Source organism: Ursus arctos, unplaced genomic scaffold, assembly GCF_023065955.2.
Source record: "Ursus arctos isolate Adak ecotype North America unplaced genomic scaffold, UrsArc2.0 scaffold_26, whole genome shotgun sequence".
Taxonomy (NCBI): Eukaryota; Metazoa; Chordata; class Mammalia; order Carnivora; family Ursidae; genus Ursus; species Ursus arctos.
The window spans coordinates 12,464,199-12,490,147 of NW_026622941.1; the positions used below are offsets into that span (position 1 = coordinate 12,464,199).

Genomic DNA, 25,949 nt, shown 5'->3' on the forward strand with positions numbered 1-25,949 from the left:
TTTCATGGTGGCAGAGGGGTGTGCATTGGACCTGCAGGAGAGACAGTGGACTCTAGTCTTCATGTGGAGCTGAAGACCCAGAGCTGAAGTTCAAGGTTCAATTCCACTGGGTGTACACTTGACCCTTCTCCATGACGCGTTTCTCCTTCTCCTCCCTACGTCTAAGGCAAGTGTGTTTTCCCCACTTGTTGAGATGAGTGGCAAGGGTGACGGGAGCCAAGAACGGTCACGGATCCTGAGGTTTTGTGGCAGGAAGGCAGAGGAGTGGCAACCTTGGAATGGGGTTTGGCAGGCCAGGAAGGACAGGGAGGAGACCTCAAAGCCAGCTTCACGATGCACGGTTTAATTGTAGGAGGGAATAATACATTCAGATCCCTATTTGACAGAATTGATTCATAATATCCCTTGGAAAAGACATGGTACCTAACAATTATTATTTACTTAATCCCAGAAAAGCTCTGTGGGGAGGGGCCATAGGAAACACTTTTTGGTGAAGGAAAAAAAAAATCTCTGTGTACAGAAACTGGATGACATTTAATAACTTGTAGCTGAATTAGGGGGTTACCTCCTAAGAGCCTGATGCTCTGCTTTTCATCAAAAGGCAAACCTGGTGTGGGAAGAGGGTTGAGGTGAGGTTGGAGGTGAACTGATGACACTCTGATCTAAGGATATTTACATTCCACAAAGATTTGGTAGATTGTTTCTCACACGGCTTTGCACTAACATTAGCCTGGTTTTGTATTGAAAAGGGGGGAATTATGAATCATGATTTGGATCCTTCTAGACCATTCTAGTCTTTCTTCAGAGGCCATAACCCAGTGAGGTTGTTGTGAGGAGAACACAATATAATTTCATGTCTATTATCTGTCACAGTGTAGGTACTCAAGAAATACATATTCCCTCCCCTTTTTTCTTTCCTCCTCTGGTCTTTTCACCTATTAACCAAGCAAAGGGAGCTGAGTGAAAGGTAAAGCCACAAATGACCCCGGATTTGCTTTCTTGTTAAAGAAGAGGATCAGCCAGGCCTCTGTAGCCCCACGTCAACCTCTTTTAAAACAGGAGAAAACATGGGAATGGCAACCATTGCTGGCTTCTCTCCTAATAAATACAGCACTGGGGCAAGTAGGCCATCCCCTCACTGAATTCTTTTTCTTGCCAGGAGGTAGATAAACGCTCCCCATTGAAACAGCCCCTGTCATCCCCCATGGTTGCTACCCTGTCTTCAGGTCTTACGCATTCAGGGCATAATTAAACTCTTCTGTTAAAATAGGGACATCGCAGGGACTGGAAGTGCTGGCACCTGATGATGGCTAGGACACTGGAGAAGAGGGTTTCAAAGACTTCCTGTAGGTCTCCATGGCCCCTGGGCTGAAATAGAATGTGCAAATTTAGCCCAGCTTGGTCCTTGAGTGACACCCATTGATTGATGCCTGGGAACCAAAAGGCCATCTCTTTTGGACTAAATGGGTGGTAATGAAATGGAGCTCAACCATCTTCCTCTCATCTTTCACTGTCAGGTGGGAACTAGCCTGTGTCTCCTCTCTGCCTCTCCCTTCGGGCTGGGGCCGGTCCGCAGCCGCCATACGACAAGCGTCCACTTGGTGGCGGTAAAACCTCAGGGATGGCCCTCGGGCCGCCGCGCCTCCGCAAAGCCCACCTCTTACAGCCGCTTTCCGTGAAGGGCGCGGAGGCTCAACTGCAGGCATTCCAGGGGCTTCAGGCACATGCGTCTCATTTTAAAAGGCTCGTACGTTCCAGCTGTTCGCGCTCCCTCCCACCGTCCTTAGAGGACCCGTCTCCCGTGCCAGGCTTCCACGGCCCGCTGTCTCATTCTTGTGAAACCCTCCAAGGTCTTTGCGGCCCATTTGCTTGCCATCTGGCATCTTTGCAGACAACGGTCTCATACGCTGTTGTTAATTAATGTCGATGAGCATTTATGTGGCGAGAACACTGGCTTTCTGTCAGGAAAAGTGTGCCCAAAGAGTGCAGCCTGGGCCTGGACATGCAGCAGTAAAATACCCGCCCCCTCCACCCCTCACCCTGGGCATGCTGGGTTTCCTTCCTTCATTCTAGACCTGTCCTTATTGCTGAGAACTGACCTGTGCCCCGCTGCTCTCTTCCTTCCTGGCCGCTTCCTTCTCTAGCTATCAGGGTTTGCAGGTTTGCCTCCGCTCCCAGCCCCAATCTGAAACGTGGGATTATTTCAGAACGGGAGGCGGAGGGGTCAGAACAATCCTTCTCGAGCGTCCGGGACTGCTGAGATCCGGGATCTGGGCCATCGGCCTCTGGGTTGTAGACGGTCGGCCTTTGCACATTCTGGGGTCCAACCTGTGGTCCTCTTCTGGAATCCCTTCCACCCACGGCCGGCGATGCTGTGCCCCCCTTGGGTGTGCAGACGGCTCTGTGTGGCCGTGTATCAGTGCCCCACTCTCATTTCTGCAAGCTCCAGATTGCTAGAACGTTCTTAACCCTTCAGAATGGAACACTCCAGTGCCTAAAATGTTGGCGTTTGTTTCAGAACAACTTTGGTTGATGCCTCGTGGCCTTCATTTTACGGAGGAAAGCACTCAGGCCTAATGGAGTTAATGTAACCGGGGCCAAACTTCTGGTTCCGTCTACTGCCAACACTTGTGTGGTCAGTTTTCCACCTTGTTTCCCCCCAAAGTGGGTATTTGAGTAAAGAATCAAATAAAATGTCCATGGTCTGTATTTTAAGCTTTCCTCTTATTTGCCTTTGCACCACCCCATTGCCTTTTCTTCCCCTGATCTCCTCTCTAGTCATCTTCTTTCCCTCCTGCGTGTAAGCTGTGGCGAGAAGGGTGAGGTGATGATGGGCATATTGTGGTTAACCCCAGGTCACACTCCCACGACCCCCAAGCCAAATGAACATTTGCCTCTTGGGAAAGTAGACTGTCAAAGGAGGAATTGTAAGACAAGGCAGAATTCTAAAAAAATAATGAAAAATAAAAAGAGGGGCACCGGGGGGCTCAGTTGGTTAAGCATCTGACTCTTGATTTCGTCTCTGGTCATGATCTTGGGGTCGTGGGATTGAGCTCCACGTCAGCTCCATAGTGAGTGTGGAGCCTGCTTGGGATTCGCTCACTCTCCCTCTCCCTCTGCCCTTCCCCAGCTCATGTGTGCGTTCTCTTTCTCTTTCAAAAAAAAAAAAAAAGGCAGAGTTGCTTCATTTTCCCTGCCAGTGTGATAATCCTTCAACTTCCCTGACTCCCAAAACCCATACCCGGCACCTCCCAGTCTCCTTCGTTGTATGGAGTTATCGCTCCCCTCAGGGGTTTTGCCGCAGCCCTCTGCTCTCTTGGTCCCTCTGTAGTTCCTGAGGGCAGATTTCGGAGGCAGTCCTTGAAAAACCTTTGCAAGTAACCCTTCTATAGTCGAAACCTGAGCCACGTGTCTCAAGCACCAGATCCAAACAGAGAAGAAGGGGACCCTTGAATGGAATTGGGTTACCACACGTGCAACGCCAAGCAGTCTGGTGCCAGCTGCTTCTTGTCCAGGCTGCCTAACCTATTCTGTTAATCCTGCTGGATTTTTATCAACTCAAAAAGAAAAAAAACTCTGGCAAGCCCGTGTAGTTACATCCTGAACTCTGGGGCAATGTGGTGGGGGTCAGCACCTTACCCAGTGATTACGTAAAACTATTACCTCTCTCTAAGAAGGAATAATTCTGGATCAACTTTTTTTGCCCGCAAGAAATCGAAATAGAAAAAGCATATATTGAGTTTGGCATGATATTTTTATGAACAAGATGGGAAAAGGCAGGGGTAATGGTAATAAAGTTAGGTGGAGTCCGAAGTCAAACATTCCAGAAGATCTGATCATTTTAGATATAGAGGTCTCTAGTGGTTTCCCACAGGGCTCTGTCTTTGGCTCTGTTTGGTAACACTTGAATCAACCACTTGGATAAAAATAAAGCGTATTTAATCAAGTTTTGCACATGACACATTAGGAAAGACTGAATAATAAAACAAGAGTGCAACCGTATTGCAAAGGACTGGAATCAAGATCCCACACCAGGAATTTACTTTAACAGACCTAAACGTATTCATACCCCCAAAATAAAGGACATAAATATTGTTTGGAAAGGCTTGGTTTGACAGTAGTTTTCATGAGAAAGAGCTGGTAGTTTTTGGTGTCTACAAGACTGACAGCGCCCCGTGCTGTGGCTCGGTAGGGCAGAGAGCCAAGGCCATCGTAGGCAGCGCTGATGAAATGGTGAGACCTGGGGCAGGGTGGGTGCTGCTCCCACCGAATCGGGGCCACGTTCTACCACATTGGAATATCAAATCCATTTTTAGGCATCTCACTGTGATGGAGGAGCTTCGAACAGGGGAGCTCTTTCTAGAGTTACCTGATACGCAGCAGGGCTGATGGAATGGAGAACGCTTCACCTGGAGAGGGCGAGACTGTGCAGGGGACATTATCATCACGAGGAACATTTGTTTTGTGCTTACTCTGTGCCAGCTTCCCTTTAAAGGGCTCTATTTGTACAATATCATTTGCTACTTATAAAAACCTTACGAGTTATGATTATGACCTCCCTTTTGCTTAATACCTGCAGACATGGAAGCGCTAAGGTGACACAGCTGCCAAGTGATAGGGCTGGAGGGTCAAAGCCACGAGGGCTGCCTCGGGATCTCTTACACGTAACCCCATGCTGCCTCTCAGCCGCCTTTAATTATCACAGCCTAAGAGGTGGCTCAGCCGTTAGAAATTTCGGGAAGGAAGATCCCAGAAGAGCTTCCTGCAAAGTGGTGGGTCATCTCCTGCTGGAGGTGTTCGAGCTCAATGACGCTCTCTTGAGGACGATGTGGGGAATCCTGGGTTAGGAGTCAGCCGGACTCGATGAGCTCCAAGGAGTTTTGGAACTCTCAGGGCTCTGGACTTCTCACTTGCTGTGTTGGTCTTGGTATCGGCTTCTAAGAACCGTGGAGGTGTTATCAGTTTTACTGTACAGTTTTCTCCTCCCACGCCTGCAACCCAAATCTCTCCCTTAGCCCTCAGGTGAAAATAGAAACGCTCTTCATTGTTTGGACACACCCTGACCTGCTGGTGTGTTTTTCTTGGTTGTCATAATCCATCCCCTAGCTGTAGTTTTATTTTACAAAACAGTGCCTCACAGCCTTGCTTGGGACTGGAGAGTGCCATGAGAAGACCTCGCGTGTACCGTTCGTTACACTTTGTTCGGACATAATGATCGTGTTGACTCCTCTGCAGAGATACTTGAGCTTAACAGAAACTAGTGTGCGGCCCCTGCCTCAGATACGTGCAGCCAATGCCTGAAATATTGCCCAAGTGAGCTCTTCACACAAAAGCTACCATTTTCTGAAGTACCGCAAAACAGGTCCATGTTGTTCTTTGAGGGGGATTCATTGCATAAGGAAGAAACTCATGGTTTGTGTGGCTCAGCAAAATCAAAAACGTTTGTGGGTTGTGTTTGCGTAGCACGAGCTTAGTCGTCTGAGTCATAAGCCCATGAACTCTGCGAACACTCGGGAACCAGGGAGCGGGTCAGAGGGAGCATCTGACTGTATTTAAGTAGCAGTGGGAAAGGGAGGAGGACAAGGCTGAGTTGGGAAGAAAACATGGGGGTGTCCTGAGGGGGGAGGGAAAGAAGGCTGATAGGTAGGAGGGAAGGTTAGAAAATCAGGGGCTGGCCAAATAATGAAGAAACAAGCATCACGAGGTGAAATGAAAGATGAGGACTCAAGAATCAGAAATCCGGGAAAACATGAAGTTACAATTCCCAGAGTGTCATCAACTTTCTGTGCAACTGGGCAACCTCATCACAGAACCTCTTAGTAAGAGAGGCTATTTTTGCCTCGAAGGTCCCAGAAGGTCCTATGCGATGAAAGAGAGGGATGATGTGAGAGGAAGCAGCCTCCAAAAGGCACAGACCCTGGCGTGTGCCGGTGGTTCTTTTGATGACATTGACCCACCCCCCTCGCATCACCCCCTTCAAAGGCACTGGCTGGGTCCTCTGTCCCTTCCTTTTCCTGACACACCTGGTGGCTGTGACATACCGAATTGGAACCTGAATATTTTGCCCAGGTGTCTGGAGTGTGTGTGTGTGTGTGTGTGTGCGTGTGTGTGCACGCACATGTGTGTTGCATTTTATTTTAAGAGGAAACGAGAATAGGAAGAAAGATAGTTTTTTTTTAAAATCAATTCTGCATAAAGGATAAGTGGAGAAGTGTTTAGCCTCTCCAAATATCTGTTCCAGCAGTGAGAGTCTCTGACATCCCTAGTACGTGTGTGCGGTTCCGCTGGTACATGCACTTGTGTGTTCACACACACACACGCACACAGCACATCTGCACACGTGTACATAGATCAGAGTGGATTGTCAGGTACGGAGTCCTTTCCACAGTGAGACGAAACCATTATCCTTAATGCTACTCACTCTATGTATGCATACATACTACGGTGCCAGTAAAAAATAATTTCCACTCACATCAGTTAACAAAACAAAAATCGTTGATGGTGAATCAGAGAAGGGAGGCATGCCACCAGCTATCCCTTACCTAGGGCTCATGACCCACCCCTGTGACCTAGCTTTCCACGACCTTTCCCATGTGCCCTTAGGGCATGTCACAATCAAATAGCATTACCTCGCTTTCTGCAGCTTCCCAGATCCTGCTTCTCTCAACATGTCTCTTCCGCCAGGCATGCCTTCCAGTCTGAAAGACCTTCCTCTACATAGCGAAGAAATTTGAGGAGGTAACCTATATACCTAGCTGAGGTTAATCCCAGGTAGGTTTTCATGAGGCTGTTGGGTTGGGCCTAAACCCTAAAGCAGGGACTCTCACATTTTCACTTATTGGGACACTTAGAAAGTGACACGAATATTTAAAATGGATGGGGGTAAATGAGGGGTAAATGGATGCTGCAGCTGACGGCCAGACATAGCCAGTCTGGGGCTCTGGTCACCTCAAACCCTGCCTGGCTACCCGCCCCCCCCCGCCATGTCTAGGGAATCAACATTTCGCCATCTTGTAATGGACTCATTACCTCTCTCCTGTCTGGTTTGCCAGTCCTTCTTCAGTCTGATCCTGCAAGTTAGAGTTCTGAATGGTTTCAATCATTCCCTTCAGAGACAAGTTTTTCCTAAAGTCCTTCCCTTGAGGGGCTAAGCTCTACATGCCTCCTACTTGGGTCTTGCCCCAACTCTTTCCAAAGCTCTGCAAACTCTTCTTCAGGGTGTTTACTCCTCAGGGCAATATGGCTTCCTTTGTGAGGCCTTCACCAGTCGAAGTGATGCTGGGCTCTCACAGTGGCTGGTCTTCAGACGACTAGCCTGTTTTCTTCTGAGTACTTATAATTTAAAATCATATTTCTTTGCTGTTTTACCTGTTTTTTCTGCTGCTCTTCTGTATGCTTCAGGAAGGTAGGAACTTGTTTTGTGTTCCCAGGGCCAGCATAGTGTCTGCCCACGTAGGGGCATCTGTTGCATGAACGCATATCATTTTGGGGAGCCATATTTTTTTGTTTGTCACAGGCTGATTGGGATTATGGCACCTCATTCTGACAACACCGCTGTCAGATTCCCACTTGCCTCCTCTGGGGTCTCCAATGCCATTTCTCCTGAAATAATTTTGATGAATTTCGGCTGATCAACCATGAGAGGTTGGTTTTGTTTTTGTTTTTTTTTTATATGAACTTAAATCCAATGGGATAAAAGCTACTTACAAGCCCGAGGCTTGGAGGAAAGAAAGGAACTTCTCTAGTTGTTGGGCTGAGAGCATCTCATCACATCCAAGTTTTATTTCCCTGAGGCTTTTCTTCGTCAAGCTTGGGAAAGTGCTGTTTCCTGGGAGAACCACACAAGAACAAACTTCAAATATGAAAGAGAAAAGCATCCCCCAAAGCAAAGATCAGAGAAGCGTTTTAGATTGATCTCCCCAAAGATCAATTGCAATATATTTTTTTTCTTTCATGTTCGTTATTTTTCTAAACTGACTCGAACCAAATGGGTGAACAAGGACCTTTCAGCCTACGTAACCCTAACTGGAAACAGATGAGCACGCCAGCAAATAGACTCAGGAAGGCTTTCTCTTCCTCAATTTCAAGGCAGTAACCTGCTTTTGGCAACGTTTTCTCTTTGGAGAACTGGGTGAGTGTGTCCTGGGCTGAATATTACACTGGCCAAGGGGAGGAAAGGAGATGTAAATTGGAAACTGAGTGTTTCCGGCGACAGGACTGACTCTTAAAATCTTTCCATGGATTATGCCGTATCAACCCAATCACTTTCTGCCTTCCTGGGCCAAGTTGGAAAAGCCTGGACAGTCTTTGCCACAAACCAGAGCAAAGGGGGAGACTTTTCTTGTCCACAGAGCAGCGCTTCCCCAACTCACACTATCTTAAAGAGTCACAGGGGAACTTGTTAAAAATGCAGAGTCCTGGCGCCCTCTCCTGGAAGTTTTGATTTAGTAGCTCGCGATCTGAGTATGAGCATTTCTATTTGGGCCAGTGTCCTAGCTGGTTCTTCTAATTCAGCAGGTTTGAGGAAAGGCATTGGATAGTCAGCTATGTTTCTCCTTCCCCTCCTCCTCCTCCTCCTTCCCCTCCTTCTCGCTCTTCTCCTCCTCCTCCCCCACCTCTTCCCCCTTTTCCTCCTTCTCCTTTCTTCTTCTTCAGCGGACCCACCAATTTTCCAGGCAAGCCCTCGGCGCTGCTTCCCCACTGTTTGAATTCCGAACCAGAGGGAGACTCTCAGTGTGTTCATTCAGTATGGTTCGGTTCTGCGAGCAGCACTCAGGTCCGCTCTCTGGCTCTCTGGAGGGATCTTGGTCCATACGCCGCAGGGGTAAAGGTGGAACTGGGTGTCAGGAGAGAACCCCTTTAGGGATGGAATGGCCTTTTCCAGCACGAGGTCGACACCTGGGGTGCACTCCTTAGGCTGCTGGTACAATCACCCGTCCCCCCAACTTCTGCCTTTGGCTCTAAGCTCCTTCCCGAGTCTCTATTTCTACTGGAAAGTCCACAGCCTTATGTCCATCTGTGCTTCTCCACTTCAAACTCGGCTGGTGCAAGACAGGAACCCTTTGCTCTCCTCTCCACCCCCAGATCTGTTCTCTCTGGAACCATCCTTCTTCTGAGTTTCCTCTTATACAGAATAGAATCATCATCCACCTAGTGACCCAGGCCAGGGCCCTGACTTCTCCCTCTTCCTCGTTCCTTTCATCTAATCCCACGTATCAGTGATTTGCAAGGCAGTGGTTTGCAACCCGGGCTGCAAAACAGAATCATGTGGAAAGATTTTAAAACATTCCCATGCCTGGGCTCCACTCCCAGAAGTCCTGATTTAATTGGTCTGTGGTGAGGTCAAGCTGTGGGGAGCTTTTAAACCTTCCCAGGTGATTCTACTGTGCAGGGAGGGTGTCCTCTCTGTTCCCAGTCACACGCTTCCACGCAAGGCAAATCTGATCAGCAGAGCTGGGGCCAGGGAGGAGAGCATAAGTCCCTTACGTGGGGCACAAAATCCAAGGGGGCACCCAAACCCCCAGTAATCAAGATGAAATAATATGTCTAAAAATAGAAATCAGTGCCCCAAAGTCCATGATAAACAACACATCACCATTTTATAAAAACAGGCTGTTTTTTGTGGCTTGTTTGGTCTACAACCCCGCCTCATTTCACAACAGGGACAATTATTTCCCACTGGGCTGCGGTTCCCAGGCTTGTGTGGCTGTCGTGTCCCTCCTGTGGGTTTATGAGGACTGACAAAGGCGTGTAAACAGATTGGGCAATGGGCTTAGATTTTTTTCAATGGAGAGCTTCCGTTTGGATAAGTGTAAACAGGCTCCCATTTTGCCTTTTGCCTGAGATTCCAACAGGGCTCAGCACAACATGGGCATCCCCCTGGCGAGCTCCTCACGCCTGGGGCTTGATTCCTGTGTTTGGGATGGAAGCTCCCTGGGCGCTGACCCAGCCCAGCTCCGCAGCCCCACCTCCTGCTGCTGCCCGCCATCCTGCATTTGTGCTCTGGCAATAACGATGCTTTACAGCTCCGTTCTCTGGACGGGTCTTGATTTTGCTTGCAGCTACGCCTTTCCCCATGCATTTATTCTGCCCCGCAGATCCGGGTCATTGCAGTCAGCTGAGCAGTTTTTTGTTGGTGGTGTTTTTGTTGTTGGTTTTTGTGCTGCACAGAAACACTTGGCTGAGATGGCCAGTGGAGTTGGAATGCAGCCTCCCTCCACTCACCAAGTCCTGTGCACTGAAGCGAGGCTGCATCCTTGGGGTTGGGGGAGGGGAACACATTTTCTAATTCATCCACCCCTAGGGGGCACATTTTACTAGTTTGCACAAAGACTCCCAGTTGGTGGCTCCTCTGAGTATCATTCCCTCCATCATCTGCCCCAGGAATTCCTGCCTACTACCATTTAAGACAGAGCGCAAGCTTTTGACCTCCCACTGTCAGGTCTTCCTTGCCCTCAGTGGCTCAGCCAGAGTGAGTCTGTGTTTTTAAGTTACCACCTCAGCCTCTGCATGCTTTTATGATGGCAGCTTTCTCAGTGAATTGTAATTAATGGGAATAACACGGAGCCACGTGGCTGGCTGATCATTCAGGCATCTATCAGTCAAGAACAGGGTGGCTCTTCTTTAATCTAAGGATGTCTTTGAAGAGCACTAGAACAATCAGTGGTAAAGTAAAATATTCAGACAAGTAAGTCCTTTTACTTCAGGATACCAAACAACTGGTTCATGGCTAGGTCAGTCAGAATGGGCTGGGCTCACTAAGGTAACAACTCTGACTCCAGGAGATTTAATAGCAAAGTTTTATTTCTTGCTTGAACTATATCTTCATCATGGAATACAGATGCATGGAGCAGCCACTGTTTGAGACACTGCTTGCCACCATGGTAGAAAGAAATCAAATTCCTGAGCGTCTTGGACTGACAATGAATTGCTTCTGCCTGGCATTGACCTTGGAAGTGACATTATTTCTCCTCCAATGTGTTGGCCAGAGTTAGTGTCCTGGTCCCACCCAACCTCAAAAGTGCAATCCTGCCATGTGCCTGGAAGCAGGAGAGTTGGAGAATATTTGGCAAAGAGCGCTTATGACTACCAGAGTTAACACTTTCTGTAAAATTGATTTTCCTTATTTCCTGAATGGACACGTTCTGCTGCTTGTTTCCGTGTTTAGAAAAAAGAGTTATCAATAGCAGGACACGGTGGTAACAACTAGAGCTAAAAACCGAAAGCACAGTCTTTTTTGGAAATCTTTCAGTGACATTTCTGCCCATAAATAAGGATTCTCCTGGGGTATGTTTCTATTTCATTTTACAGATGTAGTTCAGATTATACTGTAAAAAAAGCAGAGTGGTCATGGCCCAAACACAGTTTTAGATGAGATTCTTAGTATCTTAGAAAGATAAGATATATATATATATACACACATATATATATAAAATATAATGCATAATATATTTGTGTAAATACATATAATATATAATATATATTGTATAAATATATAAAAATTAAATATATAACTATTGTATTAATATATATATATAAACATTCAATATATATAAACATAAAATACACACACACACAATTGAAATAAATTGCCTAATCTGTCCAAGAGATCAAATGAGATAGTGGACGTGAAAACCATTTGTAAATTGTAAAGTGCTAACATGTGAAGTGCTATTTAAAAACGAATTACCATTAGCCTAAAGGACGAGTCATCCCAAAGATCCATATGTTCTAAGATCTTATCCTGCTGTGGGCATTTCCTTGTGTCTTTTCCCTGGATTTTCATTTGCTTTTGAAACAAACCCCTAATCATAACAGAGATATAGCAACCATTTTTTTAAAATGTGAATCAGCTGTAAATTCAAATAAAAAATCAAAAAGCTAAGTTTTTCCAGACAGAAATTGCCCTGGGAATAGTGCCATTGAATTCAACAAGAAGGAATTTAAAAATGAATTGCAGATGACATCTACGCAAGGTTCTTCTACATACAAATAAAGTCCGGGTGGGATTTACAACAAAATGCTCTCCTTGTGGAGTATATTTTAAAAAATCCAGCCCCATTTGTATATTCAGGTGGGTCCTGGTTTAGGAAGATGTGCAATTTGTAGACTCTTAAAAAGAGAATAACTAAGAGGTAAATTTTAAATTTTAAATTCTTTTAAAAAAAGAATTTTAAAAGCAAGTTCCCTTGGTGCATTTCTATCACATAAAAGAACATGTTAGTGAGTTAAAAATGTCAGTTCTATAAATTAAAATATATATGCAGTACTATAATTTGTATATTTTCTTTGCCTGTGTTTTACACCTTTTTTATGGATAGCTTCCTCTGTATCTGCTTACAGCATATACTCCATTACGCTGCAGCAACTGGACAATAACAGATATGCCTCAAATTCCTACCAGTTTAGTTTATCTTGAACCCTATGATGACGCAATTATCTCAAGAGCTTGTGACTATAATCATGTGAGAGTTCTGTTGAAATGAAAAATTATGTCTGACCCGAAATGAAAGAATTTATGTGTCAGATAAAGTAGGAATATATCTCCTATCAAATGTCAAACTTTTACAAGTGAATGGTTTTCTCCAAGAATATATAGAAGTCAATAAAATCCTCTTACTTTTCACATAAAAAAAAAACCAACCTACCTGGAAGACTCAACTGTTGGTGATCTGGTGCAACTCTTCCAAACTCACACTTGATTTAACCACTTACTGAATGTGGTTCAAGTTCTAATAGTTCCACCATCTTTAGGAAAATCCAGAAAGACAGCCAATGGCATTTCCAAAGTGCACTTGGTCGTTCTTTGAGTGATGGGTGAGATCAGTATTCATCATTCAACTCACCTCTGAGGTCTGACAGTTCGTCCATCACGGTAATCCAATCCCACTGATTTTCTTGAGACTTTCTTGAAGGCAGTTCCAGGAAAGGCATTCTAATAATGTTGTCAGCAATGGATGAGTCCTTGTGCTTCCTGAGTCTTCCACGTTGAAGTCCTTTGAATAAATAAGTTCCGATACATGTTAAAATGTAAACTTAATTCTAACTCATTTATCTGTGAAGAGCAGCAGATATGATCTCTCACAGGAGACCAACAACTTAGAACTGACCTGAGCCATGAAGACATTTTCAGCAACTCCAAGGAGAAGTCTTTACGGAGACATCAAGCATGTTTTCTCGAAGTCAAGTCAACTCATGATTGCCCCTGTTAAATGTTAACTGAGAAGCACCTTCTTTACCTGAAAAATACAGAGGCTTTTGTACAAAGGAAGCACAAATAGATGTTCTAGTTTATTGCTCATTAATTGTGTGCTTTAAAAATAGATGATTAGGCTTAATCTGAGGAAGAGGCTATAGAATTATCCTCTTTACCATCAGAGCTTGAAGGAAAAAAAGAAAACCTCATTCTGCTACAACTTAAGGGCTTGGTGTTTGATAACCCTGGGTCGTTATGTCATCAGAGAAAGTTTCAGGGAAAAGGTAGATTTGGAACTGATTGTGGAAAGAGGAAAAGAAGGATAACAAGGCATGAATCTGGCCAATCTGAAATAGATATAATCCTAGGAAAAGGGATCATTTGTTTAAACGAAGAGAGAAGGAATAATGGTAGAGAGAGTGAGAAAATTTTAGCCTGACCAGACCACAGCTTGAAATAAGGCTTCATATCTGGAAGGCCTTTTAAGCTTATGGGGAGAGCATGAAATTTAATGTGGAAGGAAACCAGTCTTTGGTGGTCTTTAGATCAGGAAAAAATCATCAGGATGAAGGATATGTTAACTCTACAGGAATTTTCTTAGCATCGTGCTTTAGCTGAGCTAACCAGCCACATCACACCAGGGAGGTATTTTTGTTATTTTATTATTTTTTAAGATTTTATTTCTTTTTTTGAGAGAAAGAGAGAGGGAGTGAGAAAGAGAGCACGAGCGGGGGGTGAGGGAGGAGCAGAGGGAGAAGCAGAGTCCCTGCTGAACAGGGAGCTTGATGCGGGACTCGATCCCAGGACCCTGGGATCATGATCTGAGCAAAAGGCAGACGCTTACCGACTGACCACCCAGGTGCCCCACCAGGGAGATATTTTATAGTAACGTTTTTCACCGATACCCTTCCTTTTGGATAACTAAATAAAAATCAGAAGAGGATTATCTGAAATATTTACGAGAATAAGACCTTTCCAATTATACAACCCAGGGTATATAAGTAAATGAGTTTAAATCTTCAAATAATACTCGTTGAATTGAGTCGTTGAGTACAATATGCTATTGAGAAAACAATATGTTTTCTCTATTCTTTGAAGTGGTTCCTCATGGATCTTGACTTAGAAGACTGTTGGGGTTTTTAGCTTTATGTGAATTGCTGCATAAACTTCAAAGAAATGACCTTGTATTTTCATTAAAATTTTTTTAACTTCACAAAATCATATTTTTCTGGATTAATCTCTCCTGTGTTGGCCACTCATGGTGCATGCTATGCTTTGTTGCCTGGAGGAAAATTCCCTGCCCACAGCTTCTCGGTGAGGGAGCAGACATATGTGACCAAGTCTGTACTGCATGACCAAGCCAAGCACAGCTGAATGGACCAAGGGGGGGTACGGGACCCATGGGCAGTCCGTCCATAGGCTGATTGTAAATTAAGAGGGCCACTTCCAGAGAGCTCCCTGTCAGAAGCAATGGATGATCAACTGGGCCATTCAGGCTCCCTCTCAGGAATCTGAGTATGACACACGGGGAGAGAACCAGTCAGCTGGTAGTGGGCGGATACGTGAAAATACCTCAAAAGGAAATTGAGACAGTGAGGAAAGTGTCAAAATGGCTGAGGGGAATTGCAGGGCTGGGGCGGGGACCACCTGCTCCTACCAACACTTGACAGTATTCCATCTCCATGAGGTTGGCTGAGTGGCTGTTCTGGTTCCCAGAGAGAGTGCTCTCTCTGCTGCCATATGTGACCTTACAACTCCCTGAACGAGACACTTGCCACCTTACAATTCCCCCAGATCTAACTAATACGTAGTCCAAAATTTGGTACAAAGAGATTCAATTTTACCTTTACTAATACTAAGAAAAACATTTTGGGAAGCAATATGGGCCATCGTCTGTGATTTTAATGGGTGTATTAAAATGTGTCAGCCAACTGAACAGAAACATTTCCTGCCTGCAACACACCACACCACACCAGAATTATGGAACATGTCACTGTTATCATTTTGGAGATTAAAAACTAGGAAGATCAGTGATGATGATCTTCTTCCAGAGCAGATATAAGTTTCCATGGCTTGTTATCCCTCTCAAATTGGATTCTTTATGTGGTTTGTTAAATAGTATGCCACCTAATAGATAGGTCAGAGTCTCAATGTTTAAACATTTTCCCTCAATTTTGTATTAACAATAAGGGCAGAAGGTGAAACTTTTTGGTCACTTACCTACATACTGGTTTGTTCTGAGAACGCTGCTCAGAGCACAGATTTCAAAAAGGAGTAGCTATCTGAGTGTAGCAGAAAAAATATGAAATGTTGGAACATTGTGTAGGGGGAGCACAGCCACTTGACTAGTAGTTGGGGATCTGGATTCTAGTCGATTCTGCCACTCTCAAGCCATACTATTCTGGCCAAATCTCTTTCCTCATCTGTAAAAGGAGGGAGATGTGTTCCTGAAATTCTCTGCATTGTGTTATCTCCCCCAGAAAAAACATTAGCTCACCAAAGCAGCACTGTCTGCCTTATCTGCTTAGGACTCAATCCAAGAACAGCTCCTGGTACCTCGCAGGTGCTCAGGAAATGCTTGGTGATATTGACCAATCCATGCTGTATGTTGCTCATTAAAAAGGCTTTTTTTTTTTTTTTTCCATGTATGGAGTCTTAGCTAGTTTTCAGATTGCATGAACATAGGAGGCATTCAACACTTGCTGGTCAGAACAATCACATTTGGCTCTCAGGGGGTCCACGCCGTACTTGTTAATACAGAAAGATAGGCATGGAGAAGCCTTGTCAAAAGGGAAGAGGAGTGGCCTATGAGTTGGAAGACCTGGCCTACCACCAGCTACTGTGTGAGACTTTGGGCAAGTCTCTCCATTTCTCTAAGGTTCTGTTTTCTGATCTGTACGCTGAGAGGCTTGAATTAGACCCTAAGCACCCCTCTGGTGGCACAGCCCTAACTCTGGTCCTGTTACACCTGTTATGTACAACACATGGGTAGTGAGAACAGACGGATCCACTGGGGAGGATGTGGGGCTGCAGGACGAGTGAAGGCAGGGTAATTAGTGCAGAGGCATCAGTTCATTGGAAACATCAAGGCAGGCAGACTCTGCTTTTTATATGCACCACCTACAATCATTTACGAGCATCAACTAGGGTGGCTATTCCTCTGTTGTTATTGGTTCATCAAAGCAGGTCACTACCGCAGCCACATCTGCTGTCACAGGGTGCTAAAACCGTGTGAGAAGGCCTGCCACCTTGCAAGCTGTGAAAAGTCTGCATTATTTAAAATGCACAGTCGAGGGGTGCCTGGGTGGCTCAGTTGGTTAAGTGTCTGCCTTTGGCTCGGGTCATGATCCCAGGGTCCTGGGACTGAGTCCTACACTGGGCTTCCTCCTCATCAGGGAGTCTGCTTCTCCCTCCGCCTCTGCCTGCCGCTCCCCCTGCTTGTGCTCTCTCTCTCTGTCAAATAAATAAATAAAATCTTTTAAAAAAATGAGAAAAATAAAGTGCCCAATGGTGGGGATCCTGAGGCTTTTGCTGTAACTTTTATTGCAAATTCTGGGTCAATCATATTTAAGGGCCATTTATAAAAAATGACTGCGAAAGTAATCCAGGGGTAAGTTGTTACTGACCTCTATATTTTGTCACAGTAACATGATCCTAATTTTTCAGACCAGGGTCTTTTGGCCTCGTTACTAAGAGGTGCCAATGTGTTCTCGCATTGCTAAGGGAGTCTTTCAGTTGCACGAAGGAAGAAAGAGACACATAGTCAAGGTAGGGTGGCCAGCAAGACTGTAATTATGTTTGAGAGGGTAGTCTTCCGATGAAGGGTCCTAATGGATGGAAAGGGCTAGGAAGCAGGGAAGGAAGGATGAGCCGTTACTCGGCTGGCAGCATGACTCTGGGCTCCCCAGCGGCCCATCAGGGCTACATTAGGATGGTCTTTTGGGTTTCCACTACGCATGTTTCCTCTGGGCTTTATGCTTCTGCATCTTGCTGGGGGCTTGTTTTAGCTGGTGGGATGAAGCATTCTTGTGTGGGATCAACAGTCTGGAAAAGAAGAAATGCCATTGTCAACTTTCTAAGCCAACGCAAAGGATGATAGTCTCCAGAGCTATGTCTGAATATCATTTCAGCATCACTTAATCCTTTGTTAATAAAAGAAAAACAATATGGAGGCTACCCACATCAGAACTTTTTTTTACCATCTTCCCTCTTAACCAGTAACAAGGATCTTTCTGCAAGTTTCTTGAATAGCTGATCACTGGAAATTGAAGTATTCCAAGAAATTCTTGGAGAAGTTAATAAAGATTTTCTCATCCTGTTATTGCCCTGCAGAGGGTTAATTACAGCAAATGATATATCTCTGTCCTGGTCCGTGTGCCATCCTTTCAAAAGGCCAAGTCTCAGATAACAGACCAGAGGGATTAACTGGGGTTGCCTCGTACGGTTCGTTGAACAACCAGCCTGAGCATGACTTTCACCCTCGGATTTTAGTTACGGGGATCAGAATATAAGAATTGTGTCCCAGTGTGGTATTTCTGGCTGCCTCCATTCGTATGCCCTCAAGCCATCAGACACAAACCCGAGTCACCTCCAATTCTACTCAGTTGTGCTCCTTCCGCTTTTGCCTGAAGGGATTAAAATTGGTTACACCCATCTGGTGATGAGGGTGGCAGAGTTAGCCCAGTTCTTGGGGGCAGTTTGGGCTGCAGGAGTGAGACAGTGACTCAGAGAGGCAGCCAGCGGGGCTCAGGGGATTCATTTAGACAACTGATAGATACTAAAAACAGGTCTGACCTCATCCATATTTACAGTTCCCTGTTGTCCCCAAGGCAAGAAGCAACGAGCCTGTTCCTCTTCACTCACACCAATCTTTCAAGCACATTCACCTGCAGCAGAGTCCTTGTCAATGGCGTGGAGGTGGGGATTGGGAGGGGCCTGGGCAGAGGCAAAGGCATGACTCGCCTCTATTGGCCTGTCCCGGTACAGATTATATCCGGACGGCTCAAGCTCCACCTGAGTGTGGGGACGAGCCTGCCCTACCTCTCCTCTCTCAGGTCAGTCCAGACCCTGGGAATGAAGCCTGAGCTGTCCTAAGGAAGGAGCACTTGCTCTGTCCCTCCTTGGTGATCGTAGATGCGCACATTTACCTGCAGCTGAATGGGGGGACCATAGGAAGTTAATGCTACATCCTCCTCAGCTCCATCACTGTCTCGGGCTGAAAGCCAAAGATGGGAAGGGCTGGGTTAGTGTCAGAGATTCACCTGGAAACCACACACGAGGACTATGAGAAGACCCGAGGGCTTGCAAAGAGGCTCTTGACCCTTTAAAAAGGAATTCTCCGTTGAGGCTGTTTTATTTTTGTTTGTTTTGATTTTTAAATCTATGATTTTAAAAAAGAGTATTTTTAAAGCTTATGAGAAAGGTTGGCTATGGGTAGCCTCTGTGTGTTCAGGAGAGGCACATCTGTGTTTAGTGGTTGAAGAGGCTGAATGTTGGTCATCACCTTCTAGAGAAAGATGGCCGCTCGCAGCGGGTCAAGGTCTTCGCTTCCGCAGTATTGCCTGTCTGATCTTGCGTCGTACCTCACTGTCCTCCACAGGAAAATAAAAGGCCTCACCTACATTGTCTCTAAAGTCCCTTCTGGCTTGATACTCTACAAGCTTTGGTTCAGCTGAAAAAAACCAGACATAATAAAAAAGATCCCTGGAGACCATTTTCTCCTGTCATAAGATAATCACGTGCATGGTTATGTGTTCAATGTCAGGCTCCTCAACAAAGCTATGAAGACAGGAGCCCCATCTGCTCTAGGCCAGGCCCTCGCTCCTTACATATTCGCTGTTTGATGGTCACAGATGTGGCCGCGCCCCGAGTGTTCACGCTTAGCGGCTCTCGCACTTGCTACCTGTGTGACCTAGGGCCCTGTTCCTTAACCTTTGGTTGCCTTCGTTTCCTGATGGGAATAAAAGAGGGATAATACTTCATAGGCTTGTCTTGAAGATTAAGTCAATCAATACGTATAAGGCCCTTCGAATAGGGCATGATGTACAGAAAACACCAAAATGCTATACTTTGCGTATTACTCTCCACGGGGGTGCCGGTGGTGTGGGCGTAACTGATGCTCTGACATCATCCCCCTCCTGGTATTTTTTTAGAGGGTTGGATCCTGTGAAATATGAAACCCCTTTCCTTCCTTCATGGCAGAATGAACTGAATTCTTGGTTTAACTTTGTTCTTTGAGGTATAATGAGACTCCTTCGCGCTCAGCTCCTTGGTGACCAACATTCATTCAACATTCTCATCAGATCAGATCATAAAGTAGAGAAGCCTCCTTCTCCAGAATTCTCCAGAACAAGTTGTTGTTCATGGATTTACCAAAAGAGGATTTAATCCTCTATCAATCTGAGTTGAGTAAGGAAGACTTTCCATTTATACGGGGAGGAGGTGGGGACATTATAACCACCATTTAAAGACAAGGAGCCTGAGTTCCTGGAGGTTAAGGAGCTTGGTTTGGCTTCAAAGTTGCCAGGAAGCAGAGCTGAGCCTCAAAGCCGGGGCACCCAGATTCTGCATTCTTTCTGCTGCCCCATGCTGCCCAATGATCTCCTGCTCCCTGCATCTTTAGGAATGCTGAATGCTTGCCTTATCTGTCCTCAGAGCAAACAAGTCCTGCCTAGACTCACTGTCTTCTTCCCTACTTTGTGCCACTTGTCTCTCCGTAACCTGGAGCTCCTGAGGGTGATACGACAGCAGTTCTGTGATTTGTTCCTGCAAAAGAACAAACAGTAATGACACTGCTTGGGACCATTGAAATTGGGTTTCTTCTAGGAAGAGGGGGATATCTTGGAGAAAAAAAATGCTGAGAATTGTCAAAAAGGACTGTCCAGCAAAAGCTGGTATTTGCGGGGTGCCTGGGTGGCTCAGTTGGTGAAGTGTCGGCCTTCGGCTCAGGTCTTGATCCCAGGGTCCTGGGATTGAGCCCCGGATCTGGCTCCCTGCTCAGCAGGGAGTCTGCTTCTCCCTCTGCCCCTCCTCTTGCTCGTGCTCTCTCTTTCAAATAAATAAATTTTAAAAAATCCTTTATATATATACATATACATATGTACATATGTGTATATATATAAAGGATTTTTTAAAATTTATTTTATTTATTTATTTATTTATTTATTTATTTATTTATTTATTATATATGTATATATATAAAGCTGGTATTTGCTATGAGGAAAACAACCTAATGGACTTAAGTTTGCAAGAACATTCTCTTGGTTCACATCATTTTATAGTTATTGACCCCCCCTTTACACTGTATGGACTCATTATTTTTGTCTTAATACCTTCAAAAAGAATCATACTAGCTTTGGCTGTGTACCTTCAAACAATGGACAGAAAAAAACGCCCATAGCAATGTGATAGTTTAAAATATACATCAGTCTTGCTTTTAGCAAACTTGACATAACGATACCCTAAGTACACTAAACCAGAAAAAGTAAGCGATAATCTGGACAGGAGCTTTCCCTCCACAAAAAAAGAAAGAATCATGGCTGATATTCTATATTTAAGATCTCCACAAATTGCACTGAAAATTCTCAGTTAAAAGGGCAACTGATTTTTTAAAAAATGCAATCAATATACAGCTTTCTAGGAACGCATTTATAATATGGGACAAAGAATCTTTATGCCCATTTGTTTGGGGTCCTCTAGTAACACGCCTGAATGCATTTTCATTCTCCACCCGGATGTTTTTATATCTTGGGATTAAGTCCATAAGCCACTTCAGGAAGATAAAGCCTAATCTTCTTTTGAAAGACTCGCAGGGAAATGGAGTCCTTAATCCCCTTTGCCGATCTGTTTCAGTGTTTACCAACTCTTATTTTCACGTTTAATCCAAATCCTTCATGCTTTGGTTTGAGTTCATTTCTACACATTGCTTTAGTTGGAGACAGAAAGCAACAGGACAACATCTTCGAGAGAGAGGTCTTCGTACTTGTGAAATTCCCTGCTGATCTCCTCTTGTCTTACTCTTCTTTCGGATGAATAATTTTGGTCTCACAGCCCAGTGGTAAATCAAATAATTATGCGACCAGAGTCACAGCTACAAGCAATATTCACCAGAAGAGCCACACGACAAATGCAAGCCTCACGGACTCCAACAAAATGTCATGCTTTGGTACAGAATTTAGAGAGAGAACTTGACTTGTCTATGACGAAGGCACATTACTAACTACCACCTGTTTCATTGTCTTAACCTTTCCACATCGGTTGGAAGTTCTAACCCTTTAATTATCTTTGGGGTTCTCCCTTAGCCTCCCCCAGTCCCCCACACTTCTCACTGGTGGATCCCAGAACTGGAATGGGTATTCTCCTTGGAGACTGACCCATGCCAGGTACGATCGCCTGATTGTTCTTGCTGACCGCATGTCTGTTGATACGGTACTGTGCCTGTTGTTTGAGCCAATGAAAACAAAGACAGTGGGAAGCTGCTTCCTCTTGCCAGCTTGTGACCTACAGGACACACTTAGGGTTTTTCAAGTTCCTGTTATCACACTCTACTTGTCTGGCTCTTATCTATCTTGTGTTGTATGTTTTCCCCAGCTTGGTGTAATCCTGTATTTTGTACTGAGTTTTAATCATTCTTCTAATTTTTGATATTTGTATTTTTCCCAGGTGACTTAAATTCTGATTCTGTTGTCCAAGTGTGAGTTTCTGCTTATTCTGCCCAATTTGGAGAGCAATCCGTATGTTCTTTACTACATGACTGATTTTTTTTTTAATAAAACATCCAAGTACAGTGACAATGACTGTCACCGGCAGACCGTTTTCTGCTTGGGAACAGATTCCCTAACCACGCACGAGTAACAAGGATAGCACCGGAAAACGTGCTTTTGCTCGCCCGTGCTCTGCCACCCAGACACTCCTGAGAACACTTGAAACACTTGGGTTTTGGGGTCTAGAATATTGATGGTTACAAATCCCGCATCCCGCTATGTTTGGGTATCATAAAACTCCGAGAGCGCCCCTCTCTCTTTCTTTCAGACTTTTTCTTGGAAACATAGGACAACTATAGAACAAACACAAGAAGTTTTATCCTATCTTCTGGTGAGAACTTTGAGGAGTGGTTTCAGCGGTTGATGCTGCAATTCTGCCGCAAACCTTGGTGATCTGATGATGTGCCATCAACACACAAAGAAAAACTGTTACAGGAAGGATGTAGAGCGTCGATTTCCGACTCTCTGTCAACTGCGCTGAAAAGAATGAACGGATGCATCTATCTGAACGGCATTTAATTTGAATGTGTAATTAGCCATAGATTCCAGCTCAGACACGCGGATACGCTTAAAGGGAAGGCTTCTATTAATTTTTTTGAGCCTGGTGAACATTATGTGTGCTGTACAATATATAAAATCACATAATTTTTGCACATTAGAGACAAATTGTGAGGAATCAGATGCCTATTAAGACATAAGAATTGATGTAAAACTATGATAGTGGGTTATGAATAACAGGCCAGATGTTTCAGAAAGGAATGAATGTGTTTCGACACATTTCGATAACCAGAATTAGCCACTATTTCCCCCAGGTTGTTAGGGTCCACGCATTTTTGTTGTCATGGCTCATATATTTTATTCATTAGCGAAGTATAGTCGGGTGGCTTGGTCTTACATAACGATAAAAATCCAACCAGAAATTTTTATGAAAATGTCACATAAGCAAGTGGCTTTATTTCTATTAATGATTACACATCGGAGCCTTTATTAGAATTCTGATTCAATGGCTCTTCCTGTCACTTTTTGTAAACCTTGAAGGCTTTCAAGCAGTGAATGGTTTGAAAAGTAGAAATCCAGAAGTTATTGGGCTTTGTGATGTTAATGAGGTGATGAGTCCTATGAATCAGTTTATTATGTTGTTTGGGCAAATTAACTTCAAGACTTAAATTAAAAAAAAAAATGCCAATCGCTGTTGCCGGGCTTGACTTGTGCCCTTGATAGCCAAAACATCTGGACTTAGCATCATAAGTCATGCAATTGCATGGTCCAAACCTAATTTGGGGCTGGACAACTCACTTTACAGGGGGTGCCCTTCTTTACCCAGCGTGAGCCCTCAGAGCCACACCCTCTTTATTTAAGGCCTTTGATTCACTTCTGTCTTGGCCTCTTCCCCATAAATCTCTGTCGTTTGGAAGCACTGAGTTCTCATTAAAGTTTAACATTGGTTCTGGGTGTCTTTACCTCCATGCTGGAACTCTTCAGCCACCCAGCTCGATTGTGACCCTTCCCTCTATTGTCCCCTCTTGGTGCACCCTGTTTCTCCCGCAGGAGAGCCTCCCTGCTCCCCGAATCCCCTGGGCAAGTACCTCGTGAGAGTTCCTGGTTCTCCACTCTGAAGCTGCACTGGTAGGCTGGGGCTGGGCAGGCGTTGCCTGGTAAAGGGCAGTTCTGCTTGATGGATCTGTGGAGAATGCAGAGCTCGGGTATGATGTACAGCAGCAGGAAGACCCATGCGTTGGTGACCAGGGCAATACAGACGACAGGGTCATCCCACTGGGGCTGCCGCTGGAGCTGCGGGTTGCCTCTCAGGAGCATGGAGATCCACACCACCCAGATAATGATGGAGATGAGCACAGTGACGAAGATGAGCCTTCCGTGTTGCTTCCAGTTCTCACATGGGCCACAGAAAGTGGCTTTGGAGACGAAGAATGCGAGGGCCATCAGGAAGAGGACATAGACCAGGAGTACGACAAAGTCCGTGTTGAGCTGACAGGGGGTCATGTGCATAAACATCATACCCCTGGTCATCATGAGAGTCACGTACTCAATGGCAATGATCACCTGCAGTAAGCTGACACCGATAGCAATGCACAGAATTGTCGTCCAACAGAAGGAGACTCTACCCCGGACCAGCTTCACCAGGTTGGAGGCATGAGCCAAGAGGCATGAGAAACAGAGAGCAAAGAGAACCCCAAAGAGAAAGTAGCGTACGGGGGCAGTTTGCTGATTGAACTGCGCGATGAAGGCAAACGCGAGGCTAAAGAGTCCCAGCACACCCAGGAGGAAGAGGAACTGAGTGGGGAGCGTATTCCACAGGCTGCAGTCTTGAACCCTTCGCATGAGGAAGAGAAACGCCAAGAGTAGTATAATTGTAACTACTATGCCGATTATTGCCAGGGCCTCGAGAACAATGCTCCATGGTCCCTCGTTGTCACAGACGAAATAATAGTCCTCGGTGGACTTGACACAGTCCTCATACATGGTGACTTGTGGGTGGACCTCACGAGAATGGACTTCTGATTCCCTGCGAAAGAAAGATGAGACAAACTTCTGACTACATCCTCACACAGGAACGGCTGTTGGCTAGTCCTGTTTGGCCACCATGATGTCTCTCAGCCCCAAATATGAAAGAGCCCCAAACTGTCAAACCCTTAAAACTCTCCTAGTTCCGTCTTGTTGGGAAAAGCAGAACACTCTTTACTAGGAGGTTCCAGATACTTCATCCATTTTCATGTCGCAGTCTGTATCAAGGCTTTTTGAAACCTAAGGCAGAATCTTTTTCATAAAATGGGGTGTGTGACAGCGTTTGCCTGATGGATGAGACTACAGTTATATCAGGCTCCAGAACAAAGGTTGTCAACATTAACGGATCGTTGGATCATTCGAGACACTGCCGCACTGCCTGAAGGAGACAGGCAGATCATTTTTCCTCGTAGTTCTAATGGCTGTTCCTTCTTTTAATTTAAGTCAATTCCATGCAACATGTTATTGCTAAATATCTACACTTTGTTCATCAAAGAATTATACAAAATGGTTTCTGCCTTTAGATAACTTTTTCAACAATTGAGCACCAAAATCAATGTCTTCCCTGAGGTTGCCTAGGAAAAAAATCCCACATATTGATGAGGGAAAAAAGTACCTTGCAACCGAATACTCCTAGTTCTATTCCTCTTCAGTTATTCCCAAGCCAGATGGCTGGAGCCATCCGGGTTTATAGCTACAGGCAAGGCCCCTTCATTCCGACTTACCTTCTCTGTGTCCACACTGGAAGTTGAGGCTGTACTGGCTTCGAGGTTGTAACTGCCAATGAGTAAGAAGGAGACAATCTCAGCTTCTTTAATCTCTCCCCAAATGGGCGGAAGGAGTGGAGGCCCTCACTCAGGTTCCTGCAGTGTCTATAAAAAGAACCGGAAGGTCAGAAAGACACACCTATTCCAGTTTCCCAGCAACTTTTCTACAGAGGTTTCTTTGGTGAGAACAATTATTTTCTATTCTATTGCTAACCAGAGGCACCTTGGCCTTAGGGGGTCCTGAAGGTGCCTTTAGGGAAGACTGCTTCCTCTCCATAGACTCCACTGTGGTTAGGAAGCTTCAAGAGGCCTTCAGTTGGGCTTACATGAGGACACTTCATTCCTCTTCTGACCTTACTCCCTAAAGAGCCCTCTCTGGAGTCTTCCCCATCAGACTGCACTTGTTCTGGGTTTCATTCCATTGGGGCATCCATCCCAGGGTGCAAGATAGAACTCACAGTAGAATTTGCCAGCTGATATTGGTATAACAAATTCTGTTTCTCCTGCTACGGCGTGTAATGGGCACACAGTAGTGTTCAGCCTATACTGACTGCACCCCCACACTCTCCACCCTAATTTACTTGGGTTTTTTCCTGGATATTTGCATTTTGACAGAAGACTTCCAAAGACCCTAAATCAGTGCCTGTTCGTCTGGTTTCAAGTCACCCCTATGATCTGGCTTTCTCTTTTTCATCCAAGCTA

The 25,949-nt window shown here is 45.1% G+C and overlaps 1 protein-coding gene across 2 annotated transcripts; it reads right to left on the reverse strand.

The window, feature by feature from the left end:
• Positions 1-16,897: 16,897 nt before the first annotated feature.
• On the reverse strand, positions 16,898-25,319 carry GPRC5D (G protein-coupled receptor class C group 5 member D). 2 transcript variants are annotated; one of them, XM_026501578.4, is made up of 4 exons: positions 25,206-25,319; positions 23,544-24,481; positions 18,343-18,410; positions 16,898-17,239 (listed from the first exon to the last, which is right to left on the reverse strand). In XM_026501578.4, exons 2-4 carry the CDS (start codon positions 24,436-24,438, stop codon positions 17,168-17,170), a joined length of 1,035 nt encoding a protein of 344 aa, XP_026357363.1. In that variant the 5' UTR covers positions 24,439-24,481; positions 25,206-25,319; the 3' UTR covers positions 16,898-17,167. The 2 variants fall into 2 exon arrangements, with proteins under 2 accessions (XP_026357363.1, XP_026357364.1); XM_026501579.4 differs by lacking the exon at positions 18,343-18,410 and having other exon boundaries at positions 16,908-17,239; positions 25,206-25,318.
• Positions 25,320-25,949: the final 630 nt, after the last annotated feature.

Excerpts from the sequence above, each read along its gene's own strand:
- GPRC5D (XM_026501578.4), bottom strand. The coding sequence starts at position 24,438 with ATGTATGAGGACTGTGTCAAGTCCACCGAGGACTATTATTTCGTCTGT. Across the intron at positions 18,411-23,543 it reads GAACCAGGAACTCTCACGAG|CCCGAGACAGTGATGGAGCT; the intron begins GTACTTGCCCAG and ends TTTGGCTTTCAG. Across the intron at positions 17,240-18,342 it reads GTCCCCCCATTCAGCTGCAG|ACTGTTGATCCCACACAAGA; the intron begins GTAAATGTGCGC and ends CTTCTTTTCCAG.